At 32.8% G+C, this 12930-nt stretch overlaps 2 protein-coding genes across 2 annotated transcripts in view; both read left to right on the forward strand.

Moving 5' to 3' along the window:
* The window catches only part of LOC118738426 (putative gustatory receptor 98b), a 10173-nt gene extending 5621 nt beyond the window's left edge, over window positions 1-4552 (forward strand). Inside the window, exons 2-4 of the mRNA XM_036469362.1 lie at window positions 1606-1682; window positions 4189-4347; window positions 4408-4552. Coding sequence (XP_036325255.1) covers window positions 1606-1682; window positions 4189-4347; window positions 4408-4506 — 335 coding nt within the window. The 3' untranslated portion in view covers window positions 4507-4552. The remainder of the gene's footprint in view (window positions 1-1605; window positions 1683-4188; window positions 4348-4407) is intronic.
* Window positions 4553-7442: 2890 nt separating this feature from the next.
* LOC118738427 (putative gustatory receptor 98a) lies at window positions 7443-9186 on the forward strand. The gene is made up of 4 exons (XM_036469363.1): window positions 7443-8361; window positions 8422-8498; window positions 8702-8860; window positions 8916-9186. Exons 1-4 carry the CDS (start codon window positions 7497-7499, stop codon window positions 8973-8975), a joined length of 1161 nt encoding a protein of 386 aa, XP_036325256.1. The 5' UTR covers window positions 7443-7496; the 3' UTR covers window positions 8976-9186.
* The last annotated feature ends 3744 nt before the right edge of the window (window positions 9187-12930 follow it).

A 12930-nucleotide genomic window follows, 5' to 3' on the forward strand; every position in this document is an offset into this window, starting at 1 on the left:
CGAAAATCAGGTAGAGAACTATGCTAGAATTCGATTAGAGAATCATTAGAAAAACACTCGACATTAGAAGCCAATTAGAATTCAATCAGATCATCAGAATATGATTAGATATCTAGTCTTTTTCTCAATATTGAGAACTACATATGTCCCATTTTTGTAGAGAAAGCTATAGTTCTCGACAGTTTCTCTAATCGTTTTCTCACCTTCTACCTAAGAGAAGCACATTCGAATTCGAATCGCTTTCTAACCGTTCTCTAACCTAAATGTTTGCTGGGTAATGATTATTTTCGTTTCATGATATTTATAACTGAGCTAAGGAATCAGAACTGAGATACTGAATCAAATTTTTTAGAAGTGAGCAGTGATCGGACTTCTACCACATTGTGGTAGATCTGCCACTTTTTGGAGCATCTACCACACAGCGTCTGAAATCTACAACATATTCGCGTTTTTGAGTCGTTTTATTTTTGGTCGACAGAATTTTCTTAATTTTAAGAGCAAAAATTGTCCAACACTAAATACTATATGGTTACAAGAATGATCTGTATTCCCAGCGGCGATGAAATTTCTCAAAAAGTAAACAAAGCCTAATGGGAGGATAAAATAAGCTGTAAAATAGTAAATTTTTTCAATAATAAATTTTTCGACAGGAAACGTGGTTTTATTGTGTCTAATGGCAAAATATATGATTTATAAAAAGAATTAGTAGCGAAAATGTTAAAAACGGCGATTTTTATGAAAGTATTAGCAAATTTCAGTGCATCTAAATTTCCTAAGACGTTGTTTACTTTAACTTGAGAATTGTCAAAATCGGCCCATCCCTAGAAGCGGTTTCTGGAATGTGCCACATTTGTTTGCTACATCGTGATGTGATAAAAAGAAAAGCTGGCAGCACTCCGCAAGGTTGCCGAAATCTTTCAAAATATGTTCGAAAAATATCTTGATATGGAAGGAACGACTCCAAGACTCAACGCATTTTCAATCATGAACTCTATTATACTACAATTATTATTTTTTGGAATTTGTTTATAAAAATCATACTTCTTTGAAGTACATACTTGCTTACGTTTTATATCAAATATGTGTTATTGCAACTTAAACTCTTAGAATGGCTTTACTTAAGAAGGCCTACATAAATTATCTACTGGATATTTGGTGAGAACCTTACGCAAATACTCCAAAGATGTATGATTTTTATAAATTAAAGAAGCAACTTTAAAAGTAAAAAGGCCTTCTGAAGTACGTCCAATAAAAGCCCTTCTAGAAGGGCAGTGAATGAAAAAGCCCTTCAATTTGTGCCACTCCATACAAAGAGGAAATGACAAAGGACTGTATGTGTTATCTACTGGCTACTTTAATATAGAAAGGTCCTATCTACTAACATCGTCGCTAAAATACAAAAAGCCGTAACTAAAAATCCAAAATTCACTTTTTGATTGATTACCATGCATTTCATCGAATTATAAGTACCCACATAGTTTTATGCTTTTTTGCATTTCAGCGATTATTTCTAGAATAAATTTATGTATGTATATGTAATTATGTATAGAATTTTTTTATAAATTACTAATTTTATTTTATTGTATTTTACTCGTTTTCAATTAGGCCGTATCATCTATACCGTGATGGTAATTGTAATGCTGTTTATACCATGCTATCAAAGCCAATGCTGTATTGATGAGGTAATGTAGAATTATAGATATAAATAATTTAATTGACTTAAATACATATATATGTATATATAAAGGCAGCGTCACATGATTGGGCATTTGCCCAAATTTTGGTGCAACTTGTATCCCAATCATGTAACTGCACAAATATTTTTCTTTATCCCAATCACGAAATATATATTTTTCAAAATTTTCAAGCAGTTGGCTGTATTGTACCAATCGTGTGACTGACTACAAAAGAAATTTTAGTACCAATTTTTTTATTTTGTACCAATATCCCAATATAAAAAATTTACAAATCTGTAGAAATGTATGAATCGTGTGATACTGCCTTAAGAATTTACATATTACACCGTGCGACAGTAAATTTTACAAGCAAAAAAAAATTAATATATTCGCGAAACTGCGGGTAAATTATAGTAAAACTGCGTTTTTAGTTTTTCTCTCTGACGTCTGGATTTTTTTTAAAGGACTTTGAAATTTTAAAAATATGATTATTTCAAAAAATGATTTAAAAAATTCAGTGCAATGTAGGATAACAATATGGGTATCATATAAAAGAAAAGATTCTGTAGAATTATAACAAAATAAATTTTTTGGTGCATAAGGACGAATGGGTATGGAACATATCCTTTACAAATTTTGTACTTAAATATCCTTGAAAATTTGCAATACATATATTTTTTTTTTTTTTTTTGAGGACTAATATATGCACGACCTCATCATCGAATTTAGTCCTGTAAACTTTATTAACTTAAAAAGATAAAATTTATTAAAAGCACATTTCCAATAGATAAATGTAAATCATATTGCTATTCTACATTGCAATGATTTTTTTTTAAATAGTTTTTTGAGTTAATCATATCTTTAAAATTTCAAAGTCGCGATTTTTGGAGAGCTGTGTAGAGTATGAAGTTGCAAGATTTTACCTGAACTTTTACTTCTGGTAAATCATGAGCAGTGTCAAGCGGTCAATGGTTGACGATTTTACAGGAAAAATGCTTTTTTTATCGTATCCCGTACTTTTTGTTGTTACTCACTTTTTACTCTCACTTCAGAGAGTAATTTTGCTGTTTGACAGTTTTACATGATTTTACACGAAAAGTATTGGATCACAGCTAATATCCGCCAAGTTTTTTGAGGTTAGGAAAAATCCTGTTGTGATGGAGCATTTTCTCTTGGCGGCCCTGGTTTATAATAAAATAAACTCTGTATTGGCCTTGACAGGTCTATTTTTCATTGGTAAACACATTTTTGTTACCTGTAATTAAAGTTTCCTTTACATACTTTTCGATTTCTGTGCGATTACCGCTATATTTCAACCTTTTTACATTCTTGAAGCTCTGTGTTTGATGCTCAACCGACAATCTACAGAAATGTTGCAGAAATTGCCCAGACAAATTTTGTATATTGCATTTTATTAGTTTGTGATGAGCAACGGATTGGCAAAATGTTGCTCCTCAAACGCGTGACGCAGACATAGTCGCCAAAATTTTCGCATAGAACGGGATGCTTTTTCATAAGAAATAATACCGCCGCATTTATTGAAGCTCGAATACACCCTTGTGTTGAACCTAACAGAAAACCTGCCATGGCAAGCCTGAGTTACTCAAACGGATGACAGCCTTACGTAGCGGCTATAGCCAACATCCAATATCCTATTTTTGTTCCTTTATCGAGTATTTAAACTGCCTTTTTATTGAAGCCTTTAATTAATGAAATGATGTTGCACTTTCAAAACCTGCTCGATATTGAGGAGTAAATAACACTATGCGACAGTCAAAATCGGGATGGGATGAAACCAACGGGAAATGTTATATCGGTCAAAAACAAGTTATACGTGTCCCGGCGTTTCGCTGGGTCACGTCTAGGAATCGAGATATATATATAACTATCATATAGGGAAAATTGTCACCTTTGGTGGTCTTTTTTTGACATAACTCGAGAACCACTAGTCCGATTTGGCTCAAACAAATTTAAAAAAATTAAAAATTAAAATTCCTTTAATCTGTTCATATAACGTTTTTTTTATATAATCAACAGTTTTGCCGGTAAAAAATAAATGTATGAAGAAAAAAAATATTTTTTGCCTAAAATATTAAGTTTTTTTAAAACTGTTGATTATATAGAAAAACGTTATATGAACAGATTAAAGGAATTGTAATTTTTAATTTTTTTAAATTTGTTTGAGCAAAATCGGACTTTTGGAACAATTTTTTTTTATATGGAAGAATAAGCCTAGCACCGTCAGCAAAACAAAAAAAATATTAAGTCAATGCGATTTTCTAGTAGCTGGAAATGTGCACTTATATTTAATGGGCCATAAAACTGCATACCCAAATTTTTTCTAAAAACTCTGAATAAAAAGTTTGAAATTTTTGGTGGAAATATGAAAACTTCGGCAATAGATTAAAAACTATTTTTATTCACTGCATATTATTCACTGATTTTTTTATAAACAACTACAGACTTTTACGATACATTTTTGATATAATATTTTTTAATCTCCTCAAAAAAGTACAACCATTTTGGTACAATGTTGCACAAACTGAAAACCGTGGGTATTGATGAGTCTTTAAGCATGCGTTTGCAGGAATATTCCCTTCAACTAATGCATCAGCAAATGTTATTCACATGTGGAGGATTCTTTGAAATAAACCTGAAGAATTTCGGAGCGGTAAGCAAGCGGTTTTAACAACTGTACAAATAACAAATGTATACATTATTATTTGCTTAGATCATTCTAACGATCACAACTTACGTTGTTATACTAATACAATTTAAATTACAAGCGGAGACAGAAAAGAAAACAGATGGAAGAGTACGCTTCGAATAATCATAACTTAATAATAAAATTTACTACTAACTTTTGAAAATATTCCGAAATGAGATATATGTATGCTTATTAAAAATAAATTATTTATTTTGCATATAAAAGCGCAAGTTTAGTCCATTCCTATAGGAAAAATCAATCAATTAATAAAATGTGGCAATTGTTGCTAAATGGTAAGTTAAAAAAAAGAATGTCATTAAGTCGTAATGGTTGTTAGATTTGTAAGACTTCAAGGTATTCTGCAAGGTATTCTCCGATAAAATTGCCACGCCCATTTCTATGGGCTGGTCGCCTTAAATAAAAATCTTGGCATACAAATATTATTTATTTCTATTCTATCGGAATAAAATTTACATTATTGCAAAAAAAATAGTTTAAAACATAGAGAATTAAAAAGGATTACGGAATGACCTTTAATCCCTAATTTACTGGTCTTCGCTATGTAAATCCACTTCAAAATGTACACAACACATATACAAAAACGGCACTCAAGTACACAATACACTGACAAAAACGGTACTAGACTATCTCGCTTTGATTTCGGAATGCCTACACATTGAGAAGTTAGCTTACTGCCAATATAGAAGTATTACATATATGATCATGAGCATCTTATATATATACATACATACATATAAGAAATATTAAGCCTGTTTCTTTAGCTTTAAAACGACGTTACATATGTATATGTTATGTTCGATTGTAAGAGGCTCCAAAACTCGAGAACGGCTGAACCAATTAGAATAATCATTTTTGGATGTTCCAAACTCATTGGTCTGCTATTTAGAATCGTATCTTGCTGATCTTAAAAGATTCTTTGAGGTTACTGAAATATTGAATCTGAACGCTGAAAAAAGCTTAGATGTGAAGGGTATTAAAACGTATATGCAATCGGTTGAATTCATCCGTTGAATTTACTGAAAAATAAAATAAATAATGTAATCAAATTCTAAGGCTCAGTTCAAGCAAAAAGTCTTCTATGATCTGTTGGACTGCCTTAATAGAGACATGACGAGACGATTTGATGCTGTTATACTTTAACTGTTATAATATTGCATACCAATTAAATTATCTCTGTTCTAATGTTTGCGTAGTTGGTGAAATTTCGTCTAAGCCCTAATAATTAATAGCTAATGAATAAACCCCCATAAAGACTCGGTGGACTTACTAAAAAAAGTTTTTAATTCAAACGAGCCGCCGATGATATGGGTTTATATGGGTTTTGTTAGAGAATGAACTGTATTTTAATTGAAAATTCTTAAAAATTAATAATTAAACATAAGTGGCAAACAATATCACTTTTAAATGGGGTGCTATAGATATGGCCAATACTGTATATGCTAAAATTGTGTATGAAAAGAAATAAATATAGCATTTATATATAATTTGCTCAGTTTTTATCCAAATTCTAGAAAGCTACAAATAGTGTTGTATGGGCGGTCAAGGTGGGCGTGGTCCGATTGGTCCAAAATTTGGCCGAGTTCTTATAGATACATATATGTCATAACCAGGGAACGGATTTTATGAAAATTGCATTTTTTCTGCTGAAGAGATAGAGTATATTCTATTAAGAATGTCCACGATTTAGTTTTCCCTGATTCCATATATGCATTTTTTTGCCTTTTTTAAGATATTTGTCATTTTTTGCCTATTCCATATTTCCATATTTAAATTGGACGTCACTTATATTAACTCACGTCGAGCGCTCGTTTAGTACAAGCCTGTTTTGTTACAAAAAAATCGAGTTGATAATGAAGAAAATCGAAGAATAAATAAAGAAGTAATAAATGATCATATGAAAATGCGCAAAGATTTTTTGTATGAAAAATGAGGTGGAATAAATGTTGTATGGTATGGTGTGGAGGCGTCCATATATGTACATACATAAAAATGAATAAAAGTATGTGAGTGGCTAAATAAAAACGCAATTAACTAATGAAATTAAAAGCCGATTTAGATATTTAAAGAAATAAATTACACTACTGCGAACAATCGCACATACATCCATATAAATATCGTCGTTTAAAGTACAAAATCGCGTATCGTGATTCTGCAAAACCGCGTAACTCAAATTGGCTGCCAAAAATTGGATTTGCTCACACAAGCTCTTGGCTCAATCCATTATCCATTCATCCTGAAATATTCTAGGCAGATATGCGATTACTTTATAAAAAAAGAGAACCATTTTGAAATATGAGTGTTTTTACACTCTAGAAAATAGAGAGAAAACTTCACATACGCGGTTTTGCATTTTTCTGATACGCGGTTTTGCATTTTAGTGATACGCGGTTTTGCACTTTAAACGACGATATGTAGATATACCCAGCCAGCAAAGAAACGTAAATTTTGCCGTCAGTGCAGTTTAGTTCAATTTTCCTCCTTCGAAACGTTCGAAAAAGATCATGTCATTTGAAAGCAATAATTGTATTTTATTTGCTCAAGCTAAACATTTGAAAGCATGCATGCAGAGAAGTGTGCCGCTATTTGTTAGCTTCCAAATGGTGCCGAATTCCGTCAGGCGCTTTCTAATTTTATTTTATTTCTTTTGAGCCATGAAAAAGTATCTGTGAAGTGCAAAAGGAAAGCGTATTGAACGAAAAATTCAATCAGAAAATTTTCAGGAAAAAAAACCGAAAACGTATTCATTTCACACACTGTTGTCTGTATATATGCTGCTGTGTCGCACACTTTAGTAGGATAACGGATCGTCAAAGTATCCGGAAATGGAATCAGTAAACGGACAAAAATCCGCACTTCAGCCACATTTTTGTCCTTTTTCGGATCGGTTTTCGGTTTTTTTTTTGCTGGCTGGGTACTTATGTGTATACATATGTACATAAGTATGTGAGTAAAAGTACATATGCATGCAGTTAAAACAGTATCCAGGCTAGTTAATGAACTCAGTTACTGAGTAAAAGTCAAGTTGAGCTGTTTTACACTCCACATATTACATATACCTATGTACATATGTACATGCATACATATATGTATATATGGGTAAATTTAAAAAAACAATCTTCGGCGTATCGCTGCAACCATTTCGGCGCCTAATGATGCTATTGGGAATTGTACCTTATTTGTACGGTCCTATTGGGAAACAAGATGCGTTTTGTATAAAATATACACAACTTGTTATACATTTTATTGCTGTAGCTGCTCTTAGTGCCTACCTTGTGTATGAACATTTGAAACGCATCAAGGAAACCATTTACAATCTTGATGACATTTTTTCATCGATAATGGATGGCCTTGGCTTTACCACATTAATAATAGCTCAATTAATCATACATTTGGAGAGCTCTTGCAAGCTTCATGCCTATCTGAAAATCTTCAATAAATTTGAACAAATGCGAACATGGTTAATGCAAAAATTTGCAATACAATTCGAAATAACCAAACTTAAATTCTATGCTACTCTATTGCAAATCCATTTTACCGTCTATTGTGGATTGTTATTTTTCTTTATGACTTGGTTGATTTTTGAGCCAGTGCCCACGATGCGTTTACTTCTTTGCTTATACGCAGAAATTGTGTTGAAAGTTAAATTGTTTGAATACATGCTTTTTGTCATTGTATTCTTGGTGATGCTTTCCGAGCTGTGCAGAGCAGCAAATCGTCAATGCCAGCTGGTAGAGTCGACTCGGTTCGATAGTAGTGTTCAACGCCAAGAATGCTTGATGGGCTTTATAGCACTACAAGACCTACATGCTCTGCTTTGGGAAAATGTTCAACTGCTAACGGCCTACTTTGAGTGGAGTTTGCCAAGCTTATTTACGAAGCAACTTATTGATCTGACACTTTTAGCATATTGGGCCTTTTTGAACATCGAAATTGGAAAGTCGGAGGTAATTAAATATTGTAAGTATGCTTAATTAAAAACTCAATTAAATTTGTATGTTTAACAACTGATTTTTGAAGATTTAATCGCCTTTTGGATAATGCAAATATTTACCTTGATGGTGGCATGTTTTATTTGCTCTACATGTGAACGATCGGTAAGTTACGTACACATCGACCCCTAACCGCCAAAAAGATGTAAGCGACATTTTTCCGAAATGTTTTATTTTTGATGCAGAAATACTCGCAGAGCATCGAAATGCATTTCAGCATCAAAAAAAATAATAATTTTTTTTAAATTTCGCTTACCTAGGACCACAGGACAAAAATGCAACTTTTATAATAAGCAATATATTTTTAGGAAAGGAAATTTCGCTCTAGTTTCAGAACTATTTTTAAAGACCGCCAAAACCCACTCCTTATGAAATGTGTACATAGCATTTCAATGCAGCTATGGCAGGAGCCAATAACATTTGTGGCTGGACATTTTCTTACCATCAATATTCGGACATTGGGAAAAGTAAGTCAAAGACGATATTGAAAGACTTTATTTAATACAAGCATTTATATTTTAGTATTTCTTCACGGTTGCTATGTATATAGTAATATTGATACAATTTCGCTTGTCCGTTTAAAAATTGAACTGTTACAGAGAAAAATACATAGTTTAATTTATCAAAGATTTTTGTAAAGTGTGTACTGCTTCATATCAGCTATTGTGGTGAAAATTTTAATTATGGGTTATTCCATGTAAAAAGGAAAACGACAGAAATTTTGAAGTATCTAAATTATGCCTGTGTTAGTAGTAACTACATTTCATTAATCTGTTGAAAAATATTTAAAAAATAAAAAATAAAAAGAATCCGTTAATTTTATCTATGGAATCTTTTACTTCATACATAATCAGGGATATCACAGAATCGGATTCAGTGATCGCATTTTCGTAGAATTCCCGAAAAATCGGACTACGATGGATTCTTTGATAGCCCCCAATACTTTACAGAAGTCCTGTTCCACCAGTCACAAGTTTAGATATTTTTAAATATTTCTGTGAAGATTATATCAGCCTAATTTAAAATAAAGACGAAAGCACAAAAAAAAATCTGGATTGAAAATTAAGTTTTTTTGGCTAAAATTCGTTTTTGAGCGAACAAAGGTCCCACCAGTCACATTCATTTCAATAATAGTTACTAATAGTCTAAATACCGTTTTCTTAAGTAGATTTATCTGCCCTTCAAACAATCTTTTCAGAATAAAATTTGTGTTGAAGGGACAGATAAATTTTAAAACCTACTTGAGAAAATGGCCCTAAAATCCGAATAGGAATCTATTTGTATGAAATTTGGCGTGTGGCCAGAATATTTTAAATTAAATATTCAAAAATAATTTTTTTTTCTTTTAATTTTGCACTCATGAACTCATGAATCAACAAATTATATACAAATCGTAGGTATAAATCCCACAGAATATGAAAACGCTAGCAAATTAGGAAATATAATCGACGGTCCGTAGTTATATTCGTTCGATAGAACAAGCTTGTATAAAAATTAAAAGCCATGCTTCAGTTAAGATAGGAAGGGAAGCCAATCGAAATCAATATGTCGTCTATCATGGCTGCTGATAATTTATGTGTTATGATTACAAAGTGAAGACCCCACCTCGCGCTCTATTATATGAATTCAATTATACACGAAAGTTAACCATGAATTTCGGCTTCATTTAATGAAATCGTGATGTGCAAGTGCAACAAAATGAAATAATAAAAATGAAATAAAATTTGGTACACTTGTTATTCCTTGCCCAGGCTAGGGTGGTAACGAAAATGGGTGAATTGTATAGAGTGAACTTTGAGCAAAAAAATTAGTATTAAATATTTTTTTTTTAATGGACGTGTCAAGCCCACTTATAACGAAATATGTGTACCCCCCTAACCGATTTCGTCCAAACTTTGTACACTCATTATTGTTAGCCCCATGCAATCATTCATTCCAACTTTTTGACATCGGACAATAACCACACAGACCTCCCATGTATTGGTATTTTCGAAAGATACCAATCCCACGATATTTTATTTTACTATATAATAAACGCTGAAATTCTCAGGTTTGAATTTTGAAAAAATTATGAGCCGAAAATATGATTTTTATTTTTAATAAATTAAATATAAATAGCTATTGTACGGCTGAATTTAAGCTATATTTTAATTGAAACCAAAAAAAAATGAGTTGATGTAAATATGGTAATAACTGTATTTGAATTGAATTAATGAGGTGCGTAAGCAATATTAATATTTGTAGTACAAGAACTTACTAGAAACTGAAACAAGCGTTCACATTCTGGTGAAAAATTTCACCGGAAAATTTAGCAATTTTCGTGCGATTTTATATGTGCGAGTGTAATTTTTTTTACGATGGTGAGAACATGATTCGAAGTAAACTACTTCGCTTGCTGAATATTCAACATACGATAGGTGAACTGCAAAAGCGAAGTGTGTACGAGTTCACACGGAATGAAAATTCATGATGTTGATGAAGATTCCAATGTTTTTGAAGATAAAATCTTTATGCTAGTTTTCCATAAAATTATTGTTCATGCTGTCACCAAAACCACATAAATTAAAATTTCTAACTTTATACAAAATCTAGGAAAATTTAACAACTTTCAACCTTGCCCTTTATCGTACTAAAATTTCATGACTGTAAAACTGCAACAAACAACAGAACAGAATTTTTTCTTGAATTAATAAAATCTCTAATTAATAGAGATAATTAATTTGGAGAGTTTAGAAAGTACTTCATCACTGTCTAATTTTTTTTAACGCGCAAATCAATATCAGGTTCGTCAGGTCTTGAAATTATACGCATGTTTTAGAGAATTTTATGCAATATATGTAACTTTCGATTTTCTTAATTTTCGATTTTCATCATCTTTTTGCCTAATTTCGCGAAAAAAAATTTTCGAATAACCTAAAAATCACACTAAATATTTGGAGAAAGGGGAATATTTAATATTTAGGGGCTTCTAGTCAAAGAGAGATTAGAAACTAAATTTCATCTGCGTAGGCGGCTGCGCTTAGGGATTATAACCCTCACAAAGTAGAATTCTCTTTCTGTGTTGCGAAGAAAAGGCACTGAACACCTTTTGCAGAGAACACCCTTCTGCGTAGGCGGCCTTCGGCCGCACTTAGGGATTGTAACTCCCACAGAGTTGAGGTCCCTTTCTGTGTTGCGAAAAAAAGGCACTGAACACCCCTTGCAGAGAACACCTTTCTGTGTAACCGGCGTCGGCCGCAGTTAGGGTTTGTAAACTTTTTCTTATAATTATTTTACATTAATTCAATTTTTGTAAGAACTCTACAACATATGTATGTATATATAAAGTACGTATACCAAATTAAAGGGAATCAAATTTCCTATAAAAAAAAATTCAAAATCCATCCATTTGTTTTTAAGAAATCTTGATTTCAAAAATAGCTAATTTTAAACTTTAGCCTTTGATAATTCTTGTTGTTGTTGTTTCCCGGTTATACCGTTAAACTCACCCCAATCATCTCTATTGATCCCGATACTTTTTCTTTTTTAATTTGAGATTTGGAGCCAAACTGCATTTATGCCAAAATTTCTTGCGGAAATGAATATTCAACCTTTTTTAAGCGACAACCGCAATTGAATTTATGATTTTTGTCAATTTTTCTAAGGACTCCCTATAGTCCCATAGGGTGCCTAGGCGGTTCAATTTTTGTTAATGGTGGTCTATGCTCTCTAAAATGGTAGTAGGAGGTGCCACGCCCCTCCCCCTTAGGCCACCGTTTCTTTAACCATCGCTCATATAGAAAAGCCAACCCAAACTGGTCCTAAGAATCATGCAAAATGTACGAAATGAGGCCAATGTGTGCGATTATTGCCGACCACTAAGTACAAGACCGCAGTTGTAACAAATTATACCCACATACATACATACATCTCATTGCACCGACAGAACGTATTGTGCCCTGATCTCTCATAATTTGTATAAACTTACAGAAAGGGTTGGCTTTCCTTTATGGCCGTTCGTTAAAGGGGCGGTGGGCGAAAGGTAAGTGGGTGTGGCACTTCTACCCCCTTTTTTGGAGAGGGAATGAACCGCCAACCTTCGACCATCTACATAGGTCCCCTATAGTTCCCTAGGGACCCCTTAGAAAAATTGCCAAAAATTACAATTTTCCTTTGCGTTTATTCGGTTGAAAAATGTTAAATATTCATTTACACAATACATTTCTATATATACATTTTTATATAAAACAGTTTTATAAAACACCTAGTAACCAAAATAAACATCACTGGGGCGGCAGCCCCAGGTTTTTCACACAGAAAGGGAATTCTAGTTACCTCATCCTTTCCCAAGGCTACATCACTGGGGGGTAGCCCCAGTTAGGTCACACAGAAAGCAGAATTCTACGTAGTAAGGGTTATAATCCCTAAGCGCGGCCGAAGGCCCTCTACGCAGAAAGGAATTCTACGCAAAAATACTGTGGACGCCATTTTTCTAAGGGGTCAGGGGTTGCATTTTTGTCAATGGCGGTTCATGCCCTCTCCAAAAAGGTCGGTTGGA

Source organism: Rhagoletis pomonella, unplaced genomic scaffold (assembly GCF_013731165.1).
Source record: "Rhagoletis pomonella isolate Grant_MI unplaced genomic scaffold, Rhpom_1.0 Rhpom_scaffold_00004, whole genome shotgun sequence".
Classification (NCBI taxonomy): domain Eukaryota; kingdom Metazoa; phylum Arthropoda; class Insecta; order Diptera; family Tephritidae; genus Rhagoletis; species Rhagoletis pomonella.